Source organism: Anastrepha ludens, chromosome 2 (assembly GCF_028408465.1).
Source record: "Anastrepha ludens isolate Willacy chromosome 2, idAnaLude1.1, whole genome shotgun sequence".
NCBI classification, from domain to species: domain Eukaryota; kingdom Metazoa; phylum Arthropoda; class Insecta; order Diptera; family Tephritidae; genus Anastrepha; species Anastrepha ludens.
The window spans coordinates 123,399,237-123,414,477 of record NC_071498.1 but is presented as its reverse complement, the minus strand read 5'-3'; the positions used below and the strand labels follow the sequence as shown (position 1 = coordinate 123,414,477).

Genomic DNA, 15,241 nt, shown 5'->3' with positions numbered 1-15,241 from the left:
CGCTGAAAAAAGCGATTATACGAGAATGGACCAAAATACCTCAAGATCACATTCGAGCAGCATGCAACTCATTTTTTGATAGTTTGAAGGCTATAGTCAAGGCAAAAGGTGGTCATATCGAGCTAAAGTGAATATATGTTAAAATTGTAATCATTTTTGAACAATTTTGTCTTTAAAATCAATAAAAACTATTTTCACACAAAAAAGTTATGGTGTTTTAAATAGATAACACTTCATATCGTTCGCCCTCTATATTCTTAAGGGGTTATACGCAGTTATGAAGCAAATAAAAGACGCGTTGTCAAGGATTTATCCTGAAGAAACTTCAGAATATTTTAATTTGAACATTTTTGGCGGTTATAAAAGCATGCTTCAAGAACGTAACAAAATTTTTTATTTATGAAAATGTTGATTATAGAGCGCGCTGCAGGCGATTTCTGGAACCTCCTTTAAAAAAAGACGATTTACGGGGTACATCGTAACTCAGGATTGGATTACCTGAAATCAAAAACCAAACAAATTTTGTTAATATATTAGATTATCTAGTAATTAATCGTTCGGCTAATCAAAGTAGTGAATTTTCACAAAATGGCAGCTTTTAAAAGAAATGATTTCGATTTTTACGTTAAAATTTGGCCGTAAATTGATTATAAAATGGAAAATAAGTATCAGATTTACAAAAGGATCGATTAATTACTAGAAAATGTATCTTTAAAGATTGAGTTAAAACGGTTGACCGATCAAACAAGCCGTTTTCGAGATATCGTGTACACCGACTTGAAAAATGCCGTTTTGAAAAAAACACGTTTAAAGTTTCAATATCTACCTTAAAACGTGCCGAGGCATCTCTACATATTTAGGTATAACTCCGAAAGTATTGCTTAGATCTACTTCAAATTTCGTGCGTATACTTTTGAATATATGTACATTACAAAAATGCAATAAAAAAAAATCGATTTTTTTGAAAGTCATAACTGCGTATAACCCCTTAAGATCCTATGCTTTCGAAATATCGAAAAAACAAAAAATCGAGTTTTTGAAATTTCTAGACCACCGGGTCCCCTTAATATCTCAGTTAAGGTGGAATCAGACATACCAACGACGGTGGCTTTAGAACTCACTTAGCTGATTTTTAATTTCCCCATTGTAGCTTAAAAACGTGTTTTGGCAAATTGATTTCAAAAAGAAAGCTTGCATGGTGTTCTTGAAATGTTCAGAAAATGTTGCATTAGCAATTCTTTTCTTTTGTTGGCCAATTCACGCGCAGTACACCTTTATGTGTATAAAATGTTAAAAAACTATGAAACTTTGATTAATAAAATTATTTTTGTGCAACCAAATATGTGTTTAATTAACAGGATTACGGAGAAAGGAATGACCGTCCAATTCACCAGGCAAGTCACACAAGTCGAAGAAGAAGCAGTACCAGCACGAAACGAACTACCATCTATTCACATGCCCTCTTAAGCCAAGTCACCCCTCTCCATCTGGACCAAACCAGTCTAAACAGCATGCTTCCTGGGCCTACCGTTAGATGAGATAGACGATGACGATCGGTGAATACACCGCGCGGGTGCGACTTGTTGCATTGGTACAACAACAAAAAGGGAGAGTCAAAAAACCAAGCCAAGTCACATTTTTACAGATATTTTCTAAGAGCACAGGGTTGCATATTTATCACGGACGAATCAGATAAGTAGATTAAAGGTTAAATTACAGGGTCCGGCATTCGAAGTGTAACCAACTTCAGACCGCTCGCGCAACTGATGCACAGGCTGTCTATTAGTTGGCTAAATGACAGTCTAGAGTATTGCTCACAAGCGCGCGGAAGCATTTTGCCGAGAGTAAACGCGAAAAAAGAATATCAGTAATGGATTTCGGCGGCCGCCGTAGCCAAATGGGTTGGTGCGTGACTACCATTCGGAATTCACAGAGAGAACGTAGGTTCGAATTTCGGTGAAACACCAAAATTAAGAAAAACATTTTTCTAATAGGGGTCGCCCCCCGGCAGGCAATGACAAACCTCCATGTATTTCTGTCATGAAAAAGCTCCTCTTAACAATATCTGCCATTCGGAGTCGGCTTGAAACTGTAGGTCCCTCCATTTGTGGAACAACATCAAGACGCACACCTCAAATATGAGGAGGAGCTCGGCCAAACAGCCAAAAAGGGTGTACGCGCCAATTATATATATATACATAATGGATTTCAAACGTAATACAGGCGCACCTTTAATGTTGGTATGTAAACGCTGAATAACTTTGTCATTTACCAACCGATCGACTTCAACATATATGTTTTCGACAATTCAGTACAATTTCAGCCATGGATCGCTTTACACCGAAACAACCGAAATCGACGCTATAAAACGCGAAATGCGACAAGGTGATAACAAACGCAGAAAAAATATCGCAGTTTGTGATTGCTAATAAAGGTGGCCACTTGATATTGTATTCAAAAAATAGTTCTAATAAATTGTAAATAAAAATAAATCTCTTATATAAATCAGTTTTTTTTTCAAAGTTATTCAATGTTTTCATACCTACATAAAAGATGGCGCGCCCTGTCGTGTGAATGCATTATATTTGGCTGGAAAATCACAACCAGCGATGGTTCTTGAGCTCGAGCACCTTAAAATAAATACAGTTTTTGTTTATCGCCCCATTACGCATCGTTACAATGATGCTGGTAGCATCGCGAAACGTCGTAGATGTGGTCATCAAAAGACTGTAACGACACGTGAAATGGTTCAAAAAGTGAAAAAGCGACTTGAGCGAAATCCCCGACGAAGTGTCACTCAAATGGCAAAAGAACTGAAAATATTCGACCGTAGCATTCGCCGCATACTGAAAAATGATTTCAAAGTCAAGCCTTATAAGAACCCAAAGGGGCATGATCTCACACCAAAGCAGCAACAAGTCAGACTTGAGAGAGCGAAGGAGTCGCTTTGCTTAGCCGAAAGCGGTCAATTTCCGAACATTGTGTTTTCTGACGAAAAAATTTTTCAAATTGAGATATTCGTAAATTCCCAAAACGATAGAGTTTATTTGACCAACCGTTCATAAAAAAATTTGAGTAATCGATTGGCCACCAGGAGGCATCACCCGCCATAGGTAATGGCTTGGGCCGCTGTAACAGCAGATGGGCGCTCTCCAATCGTTTTCATCGAGCCTGGCGATAAGGTAAATGCGAAATATTATCGGGAAAGCCGTGGGTAGGCAAATATTTCAGTGGCAGACCATGGACGTTTCAACAGGACTCGGCATCGTCTCACAAAGCACGAGTGAACCAAGAGTCACTAAAAAACAACGTTCCGAACTTCAATACGCCCACACAATGGCTCTGAAATTCGAATCGAGACGCGAATCTAATGGATTAATCTCTTAGGGCCATTTTGGAGTCAATGTTCAAACTAAAAGATTCACAAAGTCTCGAGGCGCTGACAAAATGTCCGCGAGTGGGCCAAAATATCTGCAACTCACATTCGGGCACCTTGCCATTCGTTTCTGAGCCATCTCAAGGCAATAAACAAGGCAAAATGTGGTCATATCGAGTAAAAATAAATTGATACTTAATTTTGTATTATTTTCACACATTTTGTACTTTGAATTGATATAAATTTAATTTATATAAACTAAATTTTTATATTGGTTACATTTCGAGTGAGGGATCTGAAATAAATACTAACATAAATATAAATATAAGCCCATACAGTGCAGTTTATTGAAATCAAATCGGTCGAATGGTTTCTAAGTTTTGGCGGTTACGCTTCTATCAAACATACTGTACACTACTCTTGCTTCATGCTGTATTCCGCATGCATTAAGTAGAAGAGCGCTGTCATTTGTGATTTCCAGGTGAACAGCGCTCTTATGTGGGCGGGCATGTTATATTCCATAGGGTTTTTAAAGTCATGGATCTCTATTTTTAATAAATAAAAAAATTTTTTTTTGCTCATCCAGAGTCCACAGCTATAATTTCAAAACATCGAGGTTTGCAAACAGAAAGAACTGCTTTCACTATATACAATATATATGTATGTATATAATTGGCGCGTACACCCTTTTTGGGTGTTTGCGCGAGCTCCTCCTCCTATTTGTGGCGTGCGTCTTTATTTGATTCGACAAATGGAGGGACCTACAGTCGACTCCGAACGGCAGATATTTTAATGAGGATCTTTTTCATGGCAGAAATACACTCGGAGGTTTGCCATTCGAACCTACGTTCTCTCTGTGAATTCCGAATGGTAGTCACGCACCAACCCATTCGGCAACGGCTGCTTTCACGATACATTTATTCACATGGGTGTATTATGATAGTATAGATTGTTTAACATACTTTTCAACTCATAACTTCCATGGCTGTTAATTTTTTTTATGTAAAGAGGGTAATTTTCAAGTTGAAGTTGTTAGTTTCTCGTTTTTATTACATAAAATATATATTTATAATAAAAACAGGAAAAAGTAGTTCTCTGTAGGAAACTTCTACCACAAAAAACGTAATTAATGACCCTTAACTTTATAATTACGGCTATGGTTATATGGGTTATATGGTATATATTATATGGAAAGTATATTGTAAGAAATTATGACATTTCTAATACGACTGTCACTGTTAACCTAACATTTCCCGTTCAGTCAACTACTAGGCTGTTCAATAAGTTTTGTGGTTCTTATCGAACCACAGGGGCGTTGCTACTAGCCTAAATTTTGTTATTCATTCTTTGTTTAGAAGCCATTTAGTATCGACGTGTCAAAGTCGTGAATTGCTAAATTTAAACGGTCGTACAAGCATTGAGGAGAACCACGTCAAGGGCGTCCAAAAACAGCAACAATACCAGAAATCGTAGGATACAGGATATCGCATTGGAAAATCGTCGTGGGTCGAGGGTAGAAGCCCTAGGCATCTCATTGGGCAGTGTAAGCAATACTTTCACTGGAGTATTGGGTTTCAGAAAACTGTGGTCACATTCGCTAACAATGGAACAGAAACAATGCGAATGCGACTTTCTCAGCAGCATTTAGAGCGTTTTCGAAAGGATAAAGTGGATTTTGTGCGTCTATTAATCATTATGAATGTGATCTGGGTCTGGCACCATGATCGTAAATCGAACCTGGTGCTTCGGCTCCGAAAAGAGTTCGTGTCCAGAAATCGGCCAAGAAGGTTTAGTATCAGTTTTTTGGAATGCGAGAGGAATTTAGTCTGTGAATTTCTTGAAAACTGGTAAAACAATAAATTGTGAATATTATTGTAACCTTTTAAACCAGTTGAAAGAAAAAAATCGTGAAAGAAACCTAATTTTGCAAAAAAAAATTTTTTCATCAGGACAATGCACCGTGTCGCAAGAGCATTTTCACAATGGCTAAAACCCTGATTTCAATTTCGAATTATTGGAACAGCCACCAGATTCACCAGATTTGGCCCCTAGCGATTTCCATCTGTTTCCATACCTAAAAAAGAGCATGCGTGGAAAGCGTTTTTCAACAAATGATGAGGACATAACAGCTGTGAAAACGTAGTTTGCAGCCCTTCCAGATTCTCACTTCAGGGATGGAATACATAAATTGGAATCTCGTTGGAACCAGTGATGTTCAGGGAGACTATAATGAATAGTAAAGATATAGTATGATACAATAGTGTTTTTCTTATCGAATCGCAAAACTTATTGAACAACCTAGTAAATGAAATTAACTTCGCCATGAAAGTGAGTTAGGACACTTTGATACAACAACAATTTCAACATAATTTGTTACGTTAAATGCGATGTTAAGCGTAAACTGCAGTTAAAGCTCGTTGAAAATGGGCAATAATTTTTAAAAGCTAAATAATTTATTCCCCTCTTCATTAAAACAATGGACTAATTTTCACATTTATGCATATCTTTGCATTTACAACATTGCCTACCTAAGCGTTATTGCATAAACAGTTTAAACAACTGAACGCATTTAAAAACAATAGCCTCTGTGGCTAATGTACTGGGGATGGAGGACCACCGTGGTAAAAATGCAAATATGCGGCACGAATAAGTGATCTCCAAGGACCTAATATTGATTACCAATAAATACCTCTGAATACCTGGCTGCAACAAAAGCATTGCTCGCTTTAGTGCGCCAATACCGTCACTGTGTCCACTTATCAAAAGCATCTTACATATATCCACATTATTAATTGATAACCTAAACTCCAAAGTGAGTGGCACTGATGTCGACCGCACGATTGCGTTATCCGCACAAGCGCACACATCATTTCCTTTTCAGCGCATCTCTCGTCCACTTGCGTGAGCCTTTGACCACTTCGACCCATCAAACAACTTAGTCCGAAATTGAATATGCCGACATACAGTCGCAGGGATCGTCTCGCATACCGCACGCTAATAATCCTTTACTACTATGGACGCTTTCTCAGCGTGTTTAGTTGGAAGTTACAGAAACAAAAGATGGTGTTACAAAAAGGGCAAAGATGCAATCGCATTTTTTTACTACTTTGGCGCATTTGCATTACAATGGTTTTTATGACGGTGATGCCAACTATGCTAGAGCCTTTTATCAGTTTATCAGCGAATACTTTCATTTCGATATTTGCACATTTGCAAGTGATTTCTGTCAGTGTTTTCTCGGTAGTCTCTTTTGTTATCCAAGGACGTTCGGAAAAAAAAATATTTGATATAATTAACGGATTTATTAAATTATACAAAAGAATTTCGTCGCAGACTGGTGCAAAACAAATACTAGGACGAGCATTTACACTGTTGATCATATTGAAACTATTGCTCAGCTTCTTGGGTCTAATCTACGAGATTGCCTTACTTTTGGAAGGGGGAATGGGCGTGGATTTCATGTTAGGCGTTTACCTTTGGCTAGCTCTAATATATGTATTGGATAGTTGCTTTGTGGGATTTCTGGTCATCAGGCAAATGTATGTTGAATTAGCAGCGCATCTAGTGCGAATGCTGGATACGATGAGCGTCATTGAATCGGAACAGCCGCCTAAACCACTGAGCAAACACCAAGCCATGAAACTGTTATGCGTGCATGCTGAAAGTATCGACGAGAGCAATGCCATATACAAAATGTTGTACGAGGTTACGAAAGAGTTTCTGCATATTTTTCGTTGGCAGATCTTTTATTATATATACTACAACTTCGTGATTACACTGATGCTGATGCTCCGGTTTATATGGCGATATTTGGATACGGGATATTTCGACTTGCTTTCGTTCTTCGCTTCTATTTTCAAGTTCTGCAATTTGACTCTCTTAATTTTATGTGCTCAAGGCGTAGTGGAGAAGTCTCAATTGCCCGAAATAATCGATCTGGATTTAGTGTGTTCGGATATCGATGCCCGTTGGGATGTGAGCGTAAGTGGAAAAAAGAATAAGTGCTTGGTGAAATGTAGAGAAAAAATGTTAAAAAAATTATGGATTAGGAGATTACGTCATCTGTTGTTGATATGACGAAACTATTGAATAAACAAGAAATAGAACTGTAGGTTAGATTAAGTTGAATCGGTTGTCCACTGTGGGTCACACTCAGACTCATAGCCCATTGTGATGCCGCGTGGGAAACTTGTCCCTGTCTCTCCTAAAACTAGTATGTGATTTTCAAAAATTTTAAAATACCTCTGATTTCTGCAGAAGCGAGATCTTCCAATTCGTCAAAAAAATTGTCTGTCTAGAATGGTAAACCTACGTCGAGATAGAGCAAAACAATGGCCCAGAAGGTGCGAGATCGTCTCTTCTTCATCCAGACAGCGTCTGCAGAAGTCATGTGTTTGCATACCTGCCCTCTGGGCGTGCCTACCTATTAGGCAGGAACCCATGTCGGTTGGAAGTAACAATACAAATGAAAAACAGTACAACAATAAAATGAGTACAAATATTTAATTATTACGTCACCAAATCAGCTGATCGGGTTCTAAGCCTACTGTATATATGAACAATATGTTAATAATGAACGATAGCATACGTTTTCCAGGAATTGAACAAAAAGTGCCAGTTACTCAATTTGTATTTTGATTAAGGAATTTAGAAAAATTTTGCTCAATGCTCTTCAGCACAACTTTCCATTTCACGCTTCTTTTTTCGGATAATATCCTCGACGAAATTTGCGACGGCATTCTACTTTTCTTCGTCTATCATCATTTTCTCGATAATTTCTTCAGGTGTAAATACACCAATAGCTCGTTGCAGACCTGTTCTCTCTATGTTCCACCTCTCGCATTTAAAGAAGGTGTGCTCCGCATCATCATACTCAGTATCTCCATATATGCAGTTTGGTAGGCTCACTTTTTCCATTCGCCACAAATACTTGCGAAAGGACCATTGTCCGGACAAAAACTGTGTGAGGTAATAGTTAACCTCGCCGTACTTTCTTTTTACCCACTTTTTTAGATCGGGTATTAGTCTCGCTGTCCATCTACCGTACCGTTCAGAGTTCCATCTTGCCTGCCAAAGTGTAAGCGTTTGAACTCGAATATCGAAGAAGCGCGGTACTGGGATTCCTGTGTTTTTCGCCTTCCATCTCCGTTTGCACTCTTGTACTAGAATCTCTATAGGGATGGTTCCGCTCATAACTAAAACCGCTGCTTTAGATATTGTTCAGTTTGACGAAGCAACTCTGAGAGCGCAGGTGCGTTGCGCAGATTGCAGAGTTTTCCGTTGGCATTGCACCCTTAGCGAATCTGCCCATATTTCGCATCCGTATAAGAGAATCGAGTTCGTCGTGTCCATTAAAAGTTTTCGCTTGTTCTGCGTTGGACCTCCAAGGTTTGCCATGAGCTTACTTAACATGCCGCTTACTTTGGCAGCTCTTGTGGCAGCATGATTTATGTGACGTTATGGTATGGCACTTCTACTTTGAGCTTAACCTGTGTTCTTTATGCGTATATGGGGTTAAGAGTAGTAAGGCCTGAAAAAATGATGACTTTCTATAATTTTTTTTTTTGCTAGTCAGTTGCTTTATTTTACAAAAATAAAAACATAGCATTAATACATCATGTTTGGATTTGACTTTAGCAAAATTTCCAAAAACAAATACATTAATAATTGTAAAAGTTATCTCTATTTGTGTGGAGTCCGTTTCTCCAGAAGTCCCTTGCGGTGATCAACACAACTCCTTCGAGATTCATCTAAAATCAATCGGACAAGAGAAATGAGTTTTATTAATTGATAATCTTGTGCCTGATCGAAGCATTTTTTTCAAAATTAACAATATGGAAGCCTCAGGAAATATTTTTCAGATTTTAGAAAAAAAAACGACAATTAATTGTTTAAAAAAAAACGAGATGTAAAAGAAAAATCCTTCTAGCAGGCTCGATTTTTTTAAGTTTCTGAAAAGCACTATAAGTTTTATTGAAATATACCAAGCGGGTTTTAAGTTACAATGATCACCAGTTCAAAAAACATAGTTTTGAGAAAAACGCATTTCAAGTTTTCCTACCGATTTATGTAGAGTTATACGAATTATATAACTACTTACACTGTGTCATCTATTCCTGGGCCATACTTATAACAGTTCTTCAGCCGTCATAGCAGCTTCCAAAATATCCATTTGCTGTTGCCTACGTAGCATTCTACCTTCTCGAGTGTTATCGTTGGCGCGCTTATCTGCTACTTTCATAGGTACGTTCAGCTGCTAGCTACTTGCTCTCGAACGCGCACGAGCGCCCTTTGTTAATTGTTGAATAACTCGAAAAGTATTTGTCTGATTCACTTCAAATTTTCACACAAAATTTTTAAGATAGTATACTTCAAAAAAATACAAACAAATTAAAAACAATTTTTTGAAAATTCTGACTACCCTAATCCCTTATGCGCTTAAAATTTGTATGAAGCAATAACCGCAATATGGACTCAGCGGAAGCTATGCTTTTTTTTTAGGTTTTACTGGTGAAGTCTTTTGCTGCAAGCTGTACACCTCTTAAATGCAGGTTCTTTTCCAAAAACTTAAGACCTTGAAAAAATGATGAAATGTTTGCCCAAAAACTATTTAATTATTATTAATAAACAAACAAATTGTAGCTACTTAGAGTTTTGGTGCGATTCCAATTTTAAGTCGATAGCGTACAGCATATTATAAGTAAATAAATAACAACAAATATTTGTAAAATGACTAATTTCTCCTACATACTTATGTAACATACATAAACATATACAAATATACATACATATGTAAGCAAATATGTTTGTTTATTTGGATATAATTCTCAGTATATTTTCTATTTGTTTGCCTTTATTTTCTTCCTCTTAGGTCGAGACGTTCATTTGCCAACGCAAAGTGGAAAATCTAGAAATTAGTGTTTTGGGACTCTTTCACCTCAACAATGGGTTCATCCTAGTCATTATCTCGGCCATTATGGCTTACCTCTTCATCTTAATTCAGTTTGGTTTGACAAGTAAGTACATACATGCAAACATACATATGTACGTATGTATGTATCTAATTATGTATACATTGACTTTACTATTGACACACATACATACATACATATGTATATACATACATACATACTTAGTTGACAATAAATATCTAACTACTTTGCTTTTCGACAGAGAACTCATAAAAAGCCGCGCATGCGTAGCCGCAACACATTGGATTACAGCCAAAATCACAAAGTAATTGGCACCTTGTGGCAAGATAGGAATTTGTACAATGTCACTAAGATTAAATATGAATTGTTTTCATAAACACGGCAATCATAGCAAAAAATAAACTCTCAAAATCTTGTAATTATCTTTTGTATAAACCAGAATAATTTGTTCGACTTTGATGTTGGATTTGTGGCAAAATACATAGGTGTTTAGCAGTAAAGTTGGAGCGGTAGCTGAGGCTGTGTTTCTAACGCTGGTGCTGATTACGACACGCAACGAAGCGTAACGCACTTGTCACGCCTATTATTTGCAAATGAACTCAACGTACTGTGACCTCTGTGTTGATCCGCGCTGGCGATAACCGTGCAAAAATGTCCCTTATACATACAAACATACTTATATACATACATACGCGCATAGATATGTATGTACGAATGCCATATTAGTTTGTATGAAAATTTTCGTAAATATATACACATAAAGTAAATTTGTGTCTGCGTATGTGTATGTGTGCTTACATTGTTGCCACTGTCATTGTTTTTGCTATTACCATTGTTTGTTGTTGCTGCACATCTTATTAGCGTTGGCATTCGCAGTACCTCTGGCACATGCCCGTAATGATAATGAATGGCGGGGCGCTCCGGACAACGGGCACATCCGCAAAATTCCATCACTAACAAATAAACTGAAATGCTGAAAGGTTAAAATGAAACAATGCACCGAATTAATTTCTATGCCGCTGCGCTCTGCTGATTTAAGCGTAGAAACGGATTCAGCATTGCCCACAAAGAAAAACAAAAACATATCGCGAATTATGGAGAAGTCCACTGGGGACGCTGGTAAGTAGTAAAACAAAAATCACATACAGGAAAGGAATTTACATATGACTATCTCCATACATACATATATGTATGAGCTCTTATGCAGACACACATACATATGTATGTATGTGTGTATAAAGATTCATATGCACAACATCCGGCTGCGCGCCCAAGCGAAGCGGTTCAAATCACAACTTTCAGTGAACGCCAGGAGCCCCACAATTTGTGTGGGTTGGACTTAATCGGGCACTGCCAAAAAAATCCATATCCATCCAACAAGTTGCAGTCTCGTCACAGCCAACCACGGCCACAAGGCACCATTCATCAGCAGTCAGCAGTACACTGCCATCAGCCATTGACCCATACCATCACGCCGAGGTTGTGGAAGCGTTGAAGGCTGAAATTAATTACATTTATAAGAAGAAAATAATCAACATTTGGAAAATTTGTTTTCCACAAACCGCTGTCTGCACCCTTTTCACATTGCTCTGCCAATTCTTATAAGAAACACGCCTGCATACAAAAATATATATGTATGTGTGTGTACATGTACCAAAGTACTCAGAAAAAATACTAGTTTACAATCATTATTTTCTGACTGAAATCGAACTAGTCTTAAAAGTACCGATTTATTCAAACGTTTTTTATTTGGCTTCAACCGTTTAAATAAAATTTTTGCACGAATAAAACTGCTCGCATTTGGAACGTCCTACAAAAAGTGTATTTTTGAAATTCATTGATATTTTTATAATTAGTTAGAAATATTGGAGACAGGAAAATTTTTACAAAATAGACTGATGCCTATGACGTGTTGGATATTTTCACGAACACCCAGGTTACAAACTGTACAGGCGGTAGAAAGTACATTTTTGAAAGGTCTTGCATTATTTTAAAAAGACTCCCTCTTGAACGAAACATTAACCTAATAGCTTAGGCAGAAAAATCATCACTGAAATATATATTTAATATATCTACATAAGTGCCAAGTTAGGTTTAGGTTAGGCTTTTGTGGCAGTTGGCTTAGAGTAGCTAACTCACTTAGACCATGTAGGTCCGTGGTGGTACCACTGCGTAACACGGCACTCTACATCTTATTTATCATGGAACCATTTAGACTCTCTTACCAAGCGTAGGATAGGTTTTATCCCAACACCGGATACTTCCGAAAGAGAGTCAAAACGGTATTTTCCCAACAACCTTGCTCTACTTTTATCTAAGGCTGGACAATTTCAGAGGAATTCATGAAATACTCCCAGGCTAGAAGAGTGTCTACCTAATAGCCAATGACCGGCGAAACAAGCCACGACCTTCGAGAGGTTTAGCAACTCTTCTGATATTTTCTCATTAACCGGGTTTAATACAATTATTTTCTTCTTTCCATGACCCATTGGCCTCCTGGCGAATATTTTTATCCTTAATTTCCAAGTTACTATAGGAATTCCAATATTGTCTCTGTTTTTAAGCAATTTAAGAGTATTACCCTATCTGGCAAGCTCATCGGCCTTGCAATTTATTTACTATGATACATAATATCTCTATGCCCTGGAACCCGTATAAGGCTGACCTTGAAGACGGTGCTAATATCATTAAGAGCTCCCAGGCATTCTGAGTAGCCTTTGATCTGATGGTTGCCTGGCTATCTAAGTACTGAGTTAGCATACAAATAAAAATGTGATGCTGATTTAACAGCAAAGTCCAGAAAAGCCGACAGTTTTTTATTCTTAAAATTGTCTATAAACGAAGGTATGAGAGGGTATACAGACAAGGACTCAAAAGTATAAACTTTAAGAGGCTCCATATTTAACACTTCCCAGATATCCTCCAACTTGTTTACCCAGTGATTGCCGAGGCGTACAGTCTCCTCAGCAAGGATGTGCGGAAGCCTGTGACTTGGCAGAATAAAACACCGCAAGACAAGGAGACATATGTGCTCGGAGTGTATGTGGATATTGTGGAAGCAAATCTGTTTCGATGTGAATCATATAATTTGGGATACTCGGATTGGAGCAAAGAAACGCAGAAGTCTCTCAACTGAATCGTCACCTCAAACTTGCGCCCCATGAAACATAATCGATCTTGAGCGTGCATCATACATTTTTGTTTTTTTAATTGCATGTTCGAGGATTATTAATAAGAACCAGACAGGTGAAAAAAGGAAGAATAGGCTTTGGATTAGAAGATGACGACCAACAGTGGCTAATTACGTTCACATTAACCGTTTCAATCTACTGATGAATTTAACCAGATGTGTGATATTTAAACGCGCAATAACGGTAGGTGTAGCAAAAAAGTTATAGCCAAGTTGTTTAAATCTTTGGCCAACGAGAGCAGGGTATCTGAGAAGAAGGTGCTGAGATTATTACACCTCGTCCTCTAGACAGCTTTTGCAGTAAGAGTTGAAGCAATCCCAAATCTCACCGCATGGACACCTAACGGATAATGTCCGGTAAGCATACCTACCAAATTTACGAGCTGCGACTTTGTTAGCTTTAGAAGTTCCCTCGAGCGGCCCCAAAGGATTCCCCGACTAATTTCAATCGCACTAATAATGAGCGGCCGCCGTGGCCGAATGGGTTGGTGCGTGATTACCATTCGGAATTCACAGATAGAACGTTGGTTCGAATCTCGATGAAACCAAAATTAATAAAAACATTTTTCTAATAGCGGCCGCACCTCGGCAGGCAATGGCGAACCTCCGAGTGTATTTCTGCCATGAAAAAGCTCGTCCCAAAAAATATTTGTCGTTCGGAGTCGGCTTGAAACTGTAGGTCCCTCCATTTGTGGAACAACATCAAGACGCACACCACAAATAGGGGAGCTCCTCCAAACACCCAAAAAGGGTGTACGCGCCAATTATATATATAACTAGCAAACCCGGCCTCCTTCGCTGGGCACACTAAAATAGAATAGATATGGTTTAGAACAGAAAATATATGGTTTTCATATTATTTATTTCTTTATTCTTTATTCAAGCGCTTTGGCATAAGCAATATTTTTTGTTTTTCTATTTGTTTTTGAGTAAATATAAAATATAAATTGAAAATCAGGAAAAAAGAAGATTGTTTTTAAATTTCAAATCAACGCATATGAATAAACAATCGTATTTTTTCCTGATCATCCATGAATTTTTCGTTTCAATTTATATGTTTTATTAAGCATTGGAGCTTTTTTAACCATTATCCATTTATATTTTTCAAAAAAAAAACGAAAAAAAAAAATTTTTTCCACGAACACATAATTTCATTCGGATTTCACATTAAATTCTCAAATTTCGTAAGAAATTATTCACTGTTCCAAAATCCACTCCAAAAAAATTCAAAAACAATTTTTACATGTTGCACTTACGTTTTTTCCTTATGGCATCCAAATCAGAAAGAAATATTGACACATTGTAACTCACACTATCAATTTGACAGTTCAGTTCCGCCCCAAGCGTTAAAAAAGTAAGCGACATTATGGCTGGTTCAAAAGAACGCTGTACCCGTTGCCAGTGCTCCGAATTACAACCAAACTTTACGAAACCCATTTTCAATACTTTCTTAACAATGTGGGTAAGTTTGGTTTAATTCGGTGCAAAGACACGGCGGGTCCACGTTTTGACATATATTTCGAGTCCCTAGTCATCAATAGGTATGAAAATTATCCCGTATTAAAGCACTTATCAACAGCTTTAATTTGATACCCATATTGTACATACACGTCCGAAGGTTACCCGGGTCCACATTTTGACCTATATCTCGAGACCCTATCTACCAATAGGTATTCAAACTATACGGAAATCATCTTCAATACCTACTTAACAATGTGTGTAAGTTTGGTTTAATTCGGTTCA

At 37.6% G+C, this 15,241-nt stretch overlaps 1 protein-coding gene across 1 annotated transcript; it reads left to right on the top strand.

The window, feature by feature from the left end:
- Window positions 1-6,328: 6,328 nt before the first annotated feature.
- Window positions 6,329-13,444, top strand: LOC128854780 (gustatory receptor for bitter taste 93a). Its single transcript, XM_054089180.1, has 3 exons — window positions 6,329-7,357; window positions 10,248-10,392; window positions 13,248-13,444. The coding sequence occupies exons 1-3, from the start codon at window positions 6,329-6,331 to the stop codon at window positions 13,442-13,444; spliced, it is 1,371 nt and encodes a 456-aa protein (XP_053945155.1).
- The last annotated feature ends 1,797 nt before the right edge of the window (window positions 13,445-15,241 follow it).

Coding starts and splice junctions, on each gene's coding strand:
- LOC128854780 (XM_054089180.1), top strand. CDS start 6,329: ATGCCGACATACAGTCGCAGGGATCGTCTCGCATACCGCACGCTAATA. Junction 7,358..10,247: donor ATGCCCGTTGGGATGTGAGC/GTAAGTGGAAAA, acceptor TCTTCCTCTTAG/GTCGAGACGTTCATTTGCCA. Junction 10,393..13,247: donor AATTCAGTTTGGTTTGACAA/GTAAGTACATAC, acceptor TTGTTTACCCAG/TGATTGCCGAGGCGTACAGT.